Below are 12976 nucleotides of genomic sequence, written 5' to 3'. Positions count from 1 at the left end.
TGAGTGCAATATCTACTGTTAAATTCAAATGTTATTTTATTTATGCTGTTTTGTTTCTTCACTTTTCTTTATTTCACTTGCTTTGGCAATGTAAACACGTTTCCCATGCCAATAAAGCGCCTTTGTGGCGTGCTGAGGAGCGACTGACTCCCCCGCCTGAGGGGCTGCTGTGGAACTGCAGCAGGCAGGGCTGGGATTCCTGGCTAACACCACCCCCTCACAGCCCTCCCAAACACAAACAAACACACGCACACACAAACACACACAGCCACTGCAATGCAGGAAGGAGCTTCCCTCTGCCCTGCGTGGGAGAGACACCAATCACTGCCTGACTCTCACCAAGTGAGCTGTGAGGGCGGACTGTTCAGGGAGGGGATCCCTCATTTCTCTCCATCTGCCTCTCTCTCTCTGTCTTTCTCTCTGTCGGTTTATTTTTCTCTCTCTCGGTCTCTTTCTCTCTCTCCCTGTCTCTCTCTTTTGCTCTCTCTCTTTTTCTGTATCTCTCTCTCTCTCTCCTCCTCCTCTCTCCCTTCCTCTCTCTCTCCCTCCCTCCCATCCGTCACTCCCTCTCTCGTTAACAGGTCTTAAACAGCTAGTACCACACACACATGGAAGATGTGGGTGGAAGGAGGAAGATAAATAAAAGCCTCAGTCTCAACGACTCAATCCAGACTGTTGTGTTGTGTTTGTGACTTCACAGTGCAGTTAAAGGATTGGTTCGCTATTATAGAATGAAATCTCTATTGTTTATGTAATTGGCATGTTATAGAAGGGTCCAGGCACTTTTTCAGGGATTTCACTTGGTTTTGGGAAACTTATCCCACCCGCAGTAGAGTTCCTCATTGCTCGTTCTGCGCTATGGGGGCACCGGAGAAACATGAACAAAGGCTCCAAAAACACCCAAATACGTCCTTTTAGAAACTTCAAAGCTCTCAGTATAGTGATGCAGGTCTTTAGATGTTGTACACATGAAATTGTATAGTTCTGAACTTTATCCGCAACGTTATATTTCATTTTGTGTGACTCGAGCGTTTTCCCCTATCAGCTGTGCTGTGCTGGTAAGTTTCTCAAAACCAAATGAAATCGCAAATGTAGGTTTAAAAAAATTGTGAACAACTTGTTTAACGAGTAAGACCTCCCCCTCTTTGTCTTGGTAATTCATTCCAACCTTTGCCCAATCAGCAGTAGGCCTATCTATTTCCAGGTTACTCATGGGAAAGAAGAATGGAAATGGGCCTCTTTAATTGGCTAGATAACAGATGGTGGTTTATGTGGTTACAAAAATCATCACATGCTCCTTTCAGCTTTTTTCCAGTGACTGTTTGATGATGTCATTGCATTAGGAACAAGCACTGATTAAAATGAATGACACTCATTTGATTTCCCAATTGTTTTTCTGCAGGGGAAACTGGGTTGCATGTTGCTCCAAGATAGTGTCAGAAATATGATTGCTTCATGGTGTAACTATAGAGATCTGATGTTTGCACACACCACTGACTGTATTGCCAATATATACTTAAAAAAAAATGTTTATAGCAAATTCATTATTTTTTAAAGCTTATTTTGTGTCTGAAGTTTTCATTCTTAATGTAGAGGAAGCAAATACTCTCCAAAAAGCTTCACCCACAGCCAAGTCCACAGCTGGGAGGCAGACTGCTGTCAGCATATGAGTGTTCCAGGCTCTGACATGTAGCTAAAACTGTGTGTGTGCTCCCATGCTTGTCCGATAAGTATGTGTGTGTGTGTACCTGCAGGGAGTTTGCCAAGGAGCGTGAGCGTGTGGAGAAGAGGCAGGAGTTTCTGAAGCTTCGCAGGCAGCAGCAGATCGAGAGGGAGCTGACTGGATACCTGGAGTGGATATGCAAGGCAGGTCAGAATGCCCTCTACTCCCTCTCCCTTTTTCATTTTAAGACCTAATACCCCTTTACTTTAATTCTTAAAGTTTACTTCAATATTGCTCAAGTTTTAGTTATAGGCAAACATGATTTGATATTATATGCAGTAATCTGCCACACATTCTCTTTTATATATATATTACATTGTGCTGACATAGCGTTAGTCTAAGGGCTTTATGATATGCAATATTAAGTATGCTGACGGTTTGGAGTGTGTGTGTGTGTGTGTGTGTGTGTGTGTGTGTGTGTGTGTGTGTGTGTGTGTGTGTGTGTGTGTGTGTGTGTGTGTGTGCTTGCGTGCGAACGCGCATTGGTGAAAAAAGTATACAATTAGTCATACTTAAGTAAAAATAGGGATAACTTCATAGAAAGTTACTCAAGTAGAAGTGAAAGTCACCCAGTAAAAAACTACTTGAGTAAAAGTCTAAAAGTATTTGGTTCTAAATATACGGTACTTAAGTATCATAAGTAAATGTAATTGCAAAAATAAACTTAAGTATCAAGAGTAAAAGTATAAATCATTTCAAATTCCTTATATTAAGCAAAGCAGATGGCACAAGTTTCTTGTTTTAAAAATGTACGGAGAGCCAATGGAACACTCCAACACTCAGACATTATTTACCAAAGATGCATTTGTGTTTATTGAGTCCGACAGATCAGAGGCAGTAGGGATGACCACGTATTCTCTTGAAGTGTGTAATTTGGACTATATCCCTGTCCTGCTAAGCATTCAAAATGTAATAAGTGATTTTGGGTGTCAGGGAAAATGTATTGAGTAAAAAGTACAATATTTTCTTAATGAATGTATTGAAGTAAAGGTTGTCAAAAATATAAAAAGTAAAGTACAGATAACCCCAAAAAACGACTTGTAGTACTTCAAAGTATTTTTACTTAAGGACTTTACACCACTGTGTGTGTGTGTGTGTGTGTATGTGTTCATTATATGGTGTGTGTGGCTGACACCTGTGTATTTGTTTCAGAGGAAGTGATGCTGGCGGAGGAGGACAAGCACGCTGAAGAGAAGTCCCCTCTGGATGGAGCGTGGTACAAAAGGAAACACAATAACCCAGGTCAGGAGTATAACCAGGGCCCTGAGTTGGTCAAGTCAGACCACCTGATCTGATCAGGGGAAACTCAGTGCCTTGGTAATGAGCTTTATCCGAGTGTCGTCTCCCTGTGTTTGCCCAGGACTGCTTACCCAGTCTCCTCTCTGGCTGTGGCTATAGATGTGTGAGGCTTTGGGCTGATGCCACCCACCCTCTCTGTGCTAAATATTGTGTGCTGTTGCTGTTATCAAGGCCTTGTTAGCACAACACAGAAATAATCAATGCCCAAGTGTGAACCCACAGTAATTATGGGTGTTGGGGCCACATGTAAATTGTATTACAATGGGAGAGAAGTGCACAGGGCCACAGTTCAGAGAGAGCCTGGCTGGGAGAGTGTGTTTGAGGGAACTGTGTTGCCAGTCGAGTTTGAATGGTCTGTTGAGCTAACAACACCTGAGAGGCCTCCCCTGAGATGCTTGTAGTAACAGTGTTTCACAAGCTATCATAGATGTGAAGGGCTCAAGTTGTGTGCTGCTTTTTCAAAAGGAAGTACGTTGCCTGATGGAAGTCCTGTAGTAATGCCCTGAGAGCTGATGTCATATCCATCAAACACACATACTGTGTATACATTATCTCCCTCGAACAAACTACACTAAGATACTTTTCACAAGGAAATCTGGTGTGGTACTAACCCTAAAGTATTGTTCTAATGTGTGTTCAGTGTTGAAAAGGACAAAGAAGAGCAAGAATGACCTGATCAATGCTGAGGAGGGCGAGGACCACTTCACTGACATCTCATCTGTTGGTAAGGCCAACGCCCGTGACTCGAACCTCTTGATCAACGTGTCAGCTTTCACACTGCTCACTGCTGTATTCTGTTCTACCCAATGATTTCTATACACTAGATGACTGATGCAGGGCACTGTTTTGAAGCCACCGTCCTGGCCATCTTGGCACCCCCACCATTGTAAAACTATTTTAGAAGCTCTAGAAATGCATGTATTAATGGAGAGCTTGGGACTATAAGGTTGTACCTGCCCAAAAGATGATTCTGAGATAATTAGCTTTAACGTTCTGAAACTTAATTGGTTTGAATGGTGTCATACATTTTTATCTTGTATTCTTTTGAACTTGGCAACATGAATTGGGGATATTTAGCGTACTACATACAGAGGACATGGAAAGAACAAGGCTCAGTCAATAACTACATTTGACTAAAATGCAGCTAGAACCTTATAGTCCCCAGCTCTCATAATGTCTACATTTGTTTTTCGACACATTCTTTCTATTAAAGACCCCTTAATAAATGATTTACGTTCATATACCTCTACTAGCTGTCTCATGTCACCAAATTCTGTCTCAAATGCAGCCTGGAACAATCTTTTTCTTAGACTGTGCTTCAATTGAATGATGTTGCATATCGAATCATTTTGTTTGTCTTTGGATTAGATTGTGGTGGTATTGGGCCTACTTCCTACAATGTGTATCAATTTGGGTTAAATACTAGCCTTCATAATGCAATAAGTAACTCAAATTTCTATACTTCCCAGTATGTGACATAAAGAATTCCTGGTTGTATCTATTCTGTTCTGACAACTGCCCTTTAAGAATGACTAATGACAGAACCATTGCAATAGACTCTTATTTAAACAATTATAAAGTAATAATAAAATAATCTCCAACTGTTCCCTGCTTTTTTTCAGATAGCTAACTATGTGTTTGAACTCCTCAGTCCCCCTGAATAAGTGATTATTAATACTCCTCAATTAGATCTGCATCACTGTACAGTAATTAAAGGGGAGTGGGTGGTTTGGCTCAGTATTAGAATCCCATACAAAAAAAAATATATGACAGGGAGAAGGAGAGGGAGATGGAGGGAGAAAGCGAAAAAGAGAGAGGGGAAAAAGGCACGCCTGACTTGGTGCTCAGTTTATGAGGCTCCACACCCGAGTTACATTTGGAGATGAAAATAGCCCAGGAAATGATGATTCTCCCTCTCCTCCTGGGCCACTAACGAGATGCTAATAGAACCATTTTTCACTTTTCTTTTTTTGGTCCAGCCTCAAATTTGTGTTTAATTTAAGTTACAGATGGTTTATTATGGTCCAGGGGCTGGGAGGTGGAGGCAGGGGAGAAGGGAGGAGGGCAGTGCACAGTTCTCTACTGTAGAGTTCTCTATGGATGAACTAGCCAGGACACTGAGAAGATACTGAACAATATGATGCAGAATTATTAAAGAGAAATGTAAAGGCAAATCTGCTTACGGTCATATTACAAATCCCCTCTACTTCACATACAAGTTGCTGTGTTTGGCCTGCTATGCTATTGTTTGATTGAGCCATAGTGCACATTTTTGGGGTTTATTAGCTGTGATTTTGAATCTTTCCTCTCATTGAGTCTAATGACGTTTCGAGGCGGTCCCCACCAAGTGAAAACGTTCAGGTCATGAAGTGACATCAAAGTGATTTCACTGAGTCATACGGAATTGATGACTGTGTGACTTTATCTCCAGTTTGTGTGCTGTTTCCACCACTGTTCCTCCAGGGTCTCCGTTCGCCCGGGCCAGCCTGAAGAGCAGCAAGAACGGCAGTGCCTCCTACTTCCGGAGGAAAGAGAAGCGGCTCCGCTTCACCATCAGACACCTGGTCAAGGCTCAGAGCTTCTACTGGACAGTGCTGTGTCTGGTGGGCCTCAACACACTGTGTGTGGCCATCGTCCATTACGACCAGCCTGAGTGGCTCACATATGCACTGTGTAAGTCCTGCCCAACACCCGACCTGCGTGGGAGGGAATACTGTACCATTTGTTTTCCTACCATCGCCAACAGGACGTATCGTTCTATTTATTTGCTGTTTGTACAATGAAACCATCTACAGTGTGTTAGTTGTATTGAAACAGGGCCTTCACGTCAGACATCAGGGCGGTCATATTTGATCTGTGTGTTATTCCATCTCCCTTGCAGATTTGGCAGAGTTTGTATTCCTGGGCTTGTTTCTGACTGAGATGTCCATGAAAATGTATGGACTAGGACCCATGAGCTACTTCCATTCGTCTTTCAACTGTTTTGACTTCGGAGTAAGTGAGACAGCGATCCAATCAAACCTGCACTTCTGAAATGCTTTATAGTAGAGAATGACATTGCATTGCATTACATTAGAGAGAACGCACATTTTTTGTAAATCAATGTACTCTCCTCCCAGGTGATTATAGGCAGTATTTTTGAGGTGATCTGGGCAGTTGTGAAACCTGGGGCCTCCTTCGGCATCAGCGTCCTGAGAGCTCTCCGTCTGCTCAGGATTTTCAAAGTCACTAAGTGAGCGATCCGTTACACCCTGATCCAAAACACGACATGATCACCTGTACATGACTCAATGGTATACCACTATCACCTCCTCATTCCTCCTCTTCATCCCCCTGCTGTAGGTACTGGAACTCTCTGAGGAACCTGGTGGTCTCTCTACTCAACTCCATGAAGTCCATCATCAGCCTGCTGTTCCTCCTCTTCCTCTTCATTGTGGTATTCGCCCTACTGGGCATGCAGCTCTTTGGGGGACTGTGAGTCCACCCTTATTGCCTCTCACAGTAACCGTTCCTGTCCAGTACACACACTGTACTGTATTATTCATGGGTCCAGATTACCCATGGTGATACTCAACATTAGCCAGGTCCATTGTTGTTAGCATTACCATTTAGCTTGTGATACAATATAGATGTGCGTTGTTTTTACTACAGTACGTTGTTGCTCTAGTAGTATGGAGAGGAGAGAGTAACAGTAATGAAAGGCAAGGTTTTCATCCCCCCACTCTTTGAATTATTGAGCCCACTCAGAAACAGAGTAGATGGTCTCGGTGTTGTTCAATGGAGCAGGTGGCCTCTGTGTTGTTCAACTGAGTAGGTCTCTGTGTTGTTCAACGGAGTAGATGGCATCTGTGTAGTTCAATGGAGTAGATGGTCTCTGTGTAGTTCAATGGACTAGATGGTCTCTGTGTTGCTCAACAGAGTAGAAGGTCTCTGTTTAGTTAATAATCCCGATAAATGCAGAAGCACTCCAGTCATGTGATCTAAATGCACAAGTGGCAGGCAGAGAGGACATTACGAACAATAGATGCATGCAGTTGATCCAAAGAGAAATGACACTTGGCAGGCCTTGAAATGCCCAGCCTGGGAGTATGAACTACAGTACAATCACTCCCTGACATAATGGAAGCAGGATCTCTGTGTTGTTCATGGTCTTTCAGTGCAGTGTTCAGTAAGGATGTGTGTTCAGGCCCTTCCAGTGCAGTGCTCAGTCAGAGATAGATTAAGGACTAGTGGTTGTCAAGCTGCTTCACCCAGCCAGATCCAGCCAAAGCCTCCCCACTTCAAGCGGACCAGGAAATGTATGCTAGCCAAATCCACTTGAGCTGAGGTGTCCCATCCAGGTGCATGGATCATTATTCAGTATGCAGTCTTTGAATAGAATTCATATTCAACATCATGCCTGTCCTAGTCAAAATAAAATAAACACATTTAGTGGGATATATACAATATTAGATGAACACTATACAGTAAGTCACTTGTTTTATCTATTGTGTAATATTGTATTGATCTGTTGTATTTTATGATGATTCGTTTGTACAGACGCACATATTTTTACCTCACAGACCTGCATTGTCTTTTCTCTAGTTGGGGAACTAATGAGAGCTGTACTAATGAATATCCGTCTATGCACCAAAGGATTTCAGGAAGCAGAGAGAGGACACACTTTGTTTGCTTTCTGCATGGTTCTCATTGTTGGAAGGTGTAATGAGGTCCCTGTAGATTCTTACAGAGTAATACAGAATATCAAGATTAGCACAAGTTGTTGTGAAATCAGCCTTGACGGAGAGGTTTACGGGAGCCAACCGAGCTGTTAGGGCTCTGACAGTGGCAAGATGTACTATGCCTATTGTGCTGGTGCAACACAATAATAAACTAGGACTAAGTGGGGTTCTTCTCATCTTCTCAATTTCCATGGTGATGAGGGATTATACAATCTAGTGTGAACCTGTGTTCTAACCTGTGTTCTAACCTGTGTTCTAACCTGTGTTCTAAGCTGTGTTCTAACCTGTGTTCTAACCTGTGTTCTAACCTGTGTTCTAACCTGTGTTCTGTGTTTCTTCCTGCAGGTTTAATTTTGACGAGGAGACGCCAACAACAAACTTTGACACCTTTCCAGCAGCCATTCTCACAGTTTTCCAGGTGAAGTTCACAAAAGAAGCTAAATGAAGTTGGATTTTTGTCTTCCTTTTGAAATTCCTTTATTTCATGCTATAACTACTGTAATACCATTAGCGAAATCCGTGTAACAATATGTTTGTGTGTCTCCCAGATTCTGACAGGAGAGGACTGGAATGCGGTGATGTATCATGGGATAGAGTCCCAGGGGGGCGTGCGCCGGGGAATGTTCTCCTCCATCTACTTCATTGTTCTCACCCTGTTTGGAAACTGTATCCTCTCTGGATGATCGACCTGCATTGATTAACCTGATTAACTGTCAAGCTTCATGACTTCAGAGCTCTGTGATAGTATCATGATTTAGCGTTGATTTGTAAGCTATAAAAAATATATATAGATATATCCACACTGTATAAGATCCAATGTAAATATTGATTGACTCATTAACCGTTTGAACTTTCCTGACCCCTCACTGATCAGACACTCTCCTCAATGTCTTCTTGGCCATCGCTGTTGACAACCTTGCAAACGCACAGGAGCTCACTAAGGTAGAGTACATACTGCAGTAGGGCTTCCAGCCTCTGTGTTCTGTGACTGGAACCTCCCCTCCCTGGAGTCCCTGAGAACCCTGGATAGAGTGCCAGAGAGACGTGTTCCCCTGATGATCCGTCACGAATGTCAGCTGTCTGATCAAATGCCATGAATTTCATTCCCGTATTTATGTTTGTTGAATATGACAGTGAATATTCCTATTAGGATATATAGTGCCTTGCTTTATTGGTTCCTTAACCCTGTCGCATGGGGCCGTTCTGGGATGACGGATGTTTGTCCTGGTCAATAACTCAAGGTAATGAACCTCCCAACTGGTTGTAGGATTTGCGACCATTCATAATAATACAGCTATGGGGAAGAGGCTTAGATCTTTGCGGCCACACCAGAGAGAGGTGAAGGCCTTTTTTTTGGCTTGTGCCAGGGCTTATCATCATGGAACCATTGATGGCCCACCTACCCACCCCTGGGTGGTCTCCATTCCTCACTGTGTTTGTGCTCCTCAGGATGAGGAAGAGCAGGAGGTGGCCATCACCAAGAAGATGGCCCTCCAAAAGGCCAAGGAGGTCAAGGAGGTCAGCCCCATGTCGGCCGCAAACATCTCCATCACAGCGTAAGTCATGATACAGTTTGATACAGTTTCCCCCTTGCTACCCCCCCTGCCCTCCCTCTCTCATACCCTCCCACAGATCAAACCTCCCTCACACCCCCTTTCACAGATCAAACCTCCATCACACCCCCTCTCACAGATCAAACCTCCCTCCCTCACACCCCCTCCTACAGGTCAAACCTCCCTCCCTCACACCCCCTCCCACAGGTCAAACCTCCCTCCCTCACACCCCTCCCACAGATACTCCCTCCCTCCCTCACACCCCCTTTCACAGATCAAACCTCCATCACACCCCCCCTCACAGATCAAACCTCCCTCCCTCACACCCCCTCCTACAGGTCAAACCTCCCTCCCTCACACCCCCTCCCACAGGTCAAACCTCCCTCCCTCACACCCCTTCCCACAGATCAAACCTTCCTCCCTCACACCCCTCCCACAGCCCTGCCTCCCAGACACACCACACTGTCTCCCACTCCTGAGAGATGCTCTTTTAAATTGAAGTGTGTCTACATGGGATTGTATCTGTTGTTTGTGGCTTTATGTTGTGTTATTCTGTCCGGACAGCCATTTTTTTCAATTGATTGTGCTCTTCTGAGGAGTTACATAGGATTTAACCCTTCTATTCCCAATGTCTGTTGATAGATCATGTGTTCTCTCTGAGTCACTGAAGGGCTCAACGTTGTAAGTGTGTTGAGAAGCAGTTGATAAAAGGCTTAATGCCTGCTAAGACCTTGACTAGGGTCAGAGACACCTTAATACTCTGGCTCCCACCCCCACATAGGCTACACAGCATCCTGTACACAGGCCAACATGGAGCGGAGAGGGCAATGCCAGCAAGGTAATTTCCTCAACAGTGAGCCCAGATTGTGCATGCAACGCTGTACATTCAGACACATGGTTCTGGTGACAGGGGAACCTCTGGTGTATGCCTTTGTTGGAACCCTTACCACTAATCTCTCTTGGAATGACAGGCACTTAACCTGAAATGTAAATTGAGCGAAAAAGAAATAGATAGTCCACATAAGATTTGGCACATTTCAGTCATTGTGTGGGCACCGTATCCTTGTATTGCCATTCACCAGTATGTACTGTATAACACCTGTAATTAGTGTATTCATAGTCGACGGTAGCAGGATATGTGATTCTGTCATTGTTTCAAATGTTTTGTCTTAAATGTTTCAAAGCACTGTTTTATCTTGTTATTTAAAACATGTAATGTAGCCATTGGTTTGTTGAATCTTCTTATTAATAACGGCTTTGGGAATTTCTTCCTCCGCATTTCCTCAAAGGAAATATACATGTAATGTATAATTAGACTTGTAATATGGCCCCTATAAATTGGTCTCTGCAATGCGAAATAGGACTCTTTTCGCTACTTGTCTTGGAGGTTGAAAGTCTCAAAGCTGCTCCTCTCGTTCCTTTGTTAACTCATTCTGTTGGTCTCAAACTGAGACTCCCGTTGAGTTGACGTGCAGTGGGAGAGTCAGGGACAGACAGGCGGATGGCTGGACAGCGGGTGCCCTGTCCTCCTTCTGACCCTGACCTCTCCCCCTCTTTTGTTCTCCCTCCCCCTGTCTTTTGTTTTTTTTTGCATGTGCAGTTTTGTAAAGCAAAGTCAAGGTGCACTCTCTAGCAGCTCGTCCGTCTGCAGCGTTAATTCACTGTGAGTGTTTACTCTCCGTTACACTTTACCTCATCACCCTCCTCCTCCTCCCTAGCTTGGGTCCTATACTGTATGTACAGTACCACAATTCTTCTATTGTTTGTGCTAGAGTGCAAACACACTGCACCACCCGGCCACCTCACCTCCCCTCCCCTCCGTCTCCCCTTTGACTCCCAGCTGTTTCTCCTGAGCATTGAGCCATACCATTGTGAGTTTCCCTCTGTGTTGAATTGTAGCAGATGAACGTGGCAGCCTTTTTTCCGTAACAGGTATTATGAGATTGGTATGCTCGTTTTGTATGTACGTTCGCTGTGATTGATACTGTACATCTGCACTTGTTGTTAGTGACTGAACTCACCTCATGACCTCCCTCTCTAAAGAATGACTTTACAGCCCTCCTATTTTTACCTCTTCATCTCAGACTGAGATGATCTCCCTCTCTCTCTCATCGCTGTACTGTGTCAGTGTACTCAACGGTGGTCTGAGCAGTATACTGGGGCGGTTCTCAAATTAAATGTATTAATTAATTTATCCGTTATTTTTTACCAGGTAAGTTGACTGAGAATTGTTATTATTAGGTGACCGTGATGGTTTGAGGGCCGGATTGGAAATTTAGCCAGGACATCGGGGTTAACACCCCTACTCTTACGATAAGTAAGGCCCTTCTTACATCAGCTGATATCTCAAAGTGCTGTACAGAAACCCAGCCTAAAACCCCAAACAGCAAGCAATGCAGGTGTAGAAGCACGGTGGCTAGGAAAAACTCCCTAGAAAGGCCAGAACCTAGGAAGAAACCTAGAGAGGAACCAGGCTATGTGGGGTGGCCAGTGCTCTTCTGGCTGTGCCGGGTGGAGATTATAACAGAACATGGCCAAGATGTTCAAATGTTCATAGATGACCAGCAGGGTCAAGTAACAATAATCACAGTGGATGTTGAGGGTGCAACAGGTCAGCACCTCAGGAGTAAATGTCAGTTGGCTTTTCATAGCCAATCGTTCAGAGTATCTCTACCGCTCCTGCTGTCTCTAGAGAGTTGAAAACAGCAGGTCTGGGACAGGTAGCACGTCCGGTGAACAGGTCAGGGTTCCATAGCCGCAGGCAGAACAGTTGTGTTGTGCTGCTGGGCTGGCTCGGCTGGGTTAGGTTGGGCTGGGCTGGGCTGGCTGGGTTGAGCTGGGCTGGGTTGTGTGGGTTGGGTTGGGCTGGGCTGGGTTGACAGCAGGCTCGTGCCGTATCAAGCAGACTGCGAGACGCTCTCTGTCGCTGGCACTCAGTGAGTCAGAAGTTCCATTTGAGCAGCTCTGTAAAGGCCACCATGTACCTTACGACCAGATGCTACAGCCAGGCAGCTGGAGAGGCAAAACACAAGCGCACGCACACACACACCCTGCCTGTAACGCCAGAGGCCCTTTGTTTGGCAAAGTACCATGTCCCTCTTTTATATTAGGGACTAGTTTTTCTCATCACTAGAGGATAAGGATTGGAAGGAAGGTAACTTGGGGGTAGGATTGTTTAAGATATAGTCAAGTTCTAAGTCTACTTTCTGTAGTGCCGTTCATTTCTCTTCTTTATTTTCAGTTCTACTCCCAGTGAAGGAAGTCCTTTGGTGTCTGTGTTATGTTGTCGCCCCGTGTTTCTCCTCTGTCAGTCTTTCTAAGCTCTTGTTTTCCCCTGTGTCTTTGTTTCCAATGTCTCCTAGCCTGTTAATGCCTCTTAGTCTGTCCCTGGTTTGTTTCAATGTGCTCCTTCATGTGTTGTAGGAGTTATGTCTGCTCCCCAGTCCATCACTACTTGAGGTAAACTAACTTACTGTACGATGGCCATGACAATCTATTTGTATAACATAACATAACTTCCTGGTGATGACCATCATCCTCATGTTTACAGGATGGAATAAACATCTTGTCTTGCTTCTTTACTTTGCCCTACATTAGCTTGATCATTCCCTCCTTAGTGTACCGTACACTATACTGTAAATTCACTCAAATAATCCCCTGCCAGCTCTCCATTCACCCCT

General features: G+C 44.3%; 1 protein-coding gene across 5 annotated transcripts in view; it reads left to right on the top strand.

Annotated features, from left to right (window-relative positions):
* LOC118936269 (voltage-dependent N-type calcium channel subunit alpha-1B-like) overlaps nt 1–12976 on the top strand; it is a 153581-nt gene that overhangs the window by 82000 nt on the left and 58605 nt on the right. For 3 of the 5 annotated variants that reach the window (XM_036935673.1, XM_036935674.1, XM_036935672.1), the window contains exons 1-10: nt 5561–5695; nt 5904–6016; nt 6142–6254; nt 6365–6496; nt 8089–8161; nt 8292–8409; nt 8618–8685; nt 9193–9299; nt 10078–10134; nt 10897–10959. In XM_036935673.1, the coding sequence (XP_036791568.1) occupies nt 5945–6016; nt 6142–6254; nt 6365–6496; nt 8089–8161; nt 8292–8409; nt 8618–8685; nt 9193–9299; nt 10078–10134; nt 10897–10959 (803 nt within the window). In that variant the 5' untranslated portion in view covers nt 5561–5695; nt 5904–5944. Of the gene's footprint in view, nt 1–1754; nt 1871–2875; nt 2966–3662; nt 3745–5474; nt 5696–5903; nt 6017–6141; nt 6255–6364; nt 6497–8088; nt 8162–8291; nt 8410–8617; nt 8686–9192; nt 9300–10077; nt 10135–10896; nt 10960–12976 lie in introns of those variants that run through there. The other 2 variants (XM_036935676.1, XM_036935675.1) reach the window with 2 other exon arrangements.

Source organism: Oncorhynchus mykiss, chromosome 11 (assembly GCF_013265735.2).
Source record: "Oncorhynchus mykiss isolate Arlee chromosome 11, USDA_OmykA_1.1, whole genome shotgun sequence".
In the NCBI taxonomy this organism is placed as follows: Eukaryota; Metazoa; Chordata; class Actinopteri; order Salmoniformes; family Salmonidae; genus Oncorhynchus; species Oncorhynchus mykiss.
The sequence above is the reverse complement of the archived record's forward strand: the minus strand, read 5'-3'. Positions and strand labels throughout refer to the sequence as shown.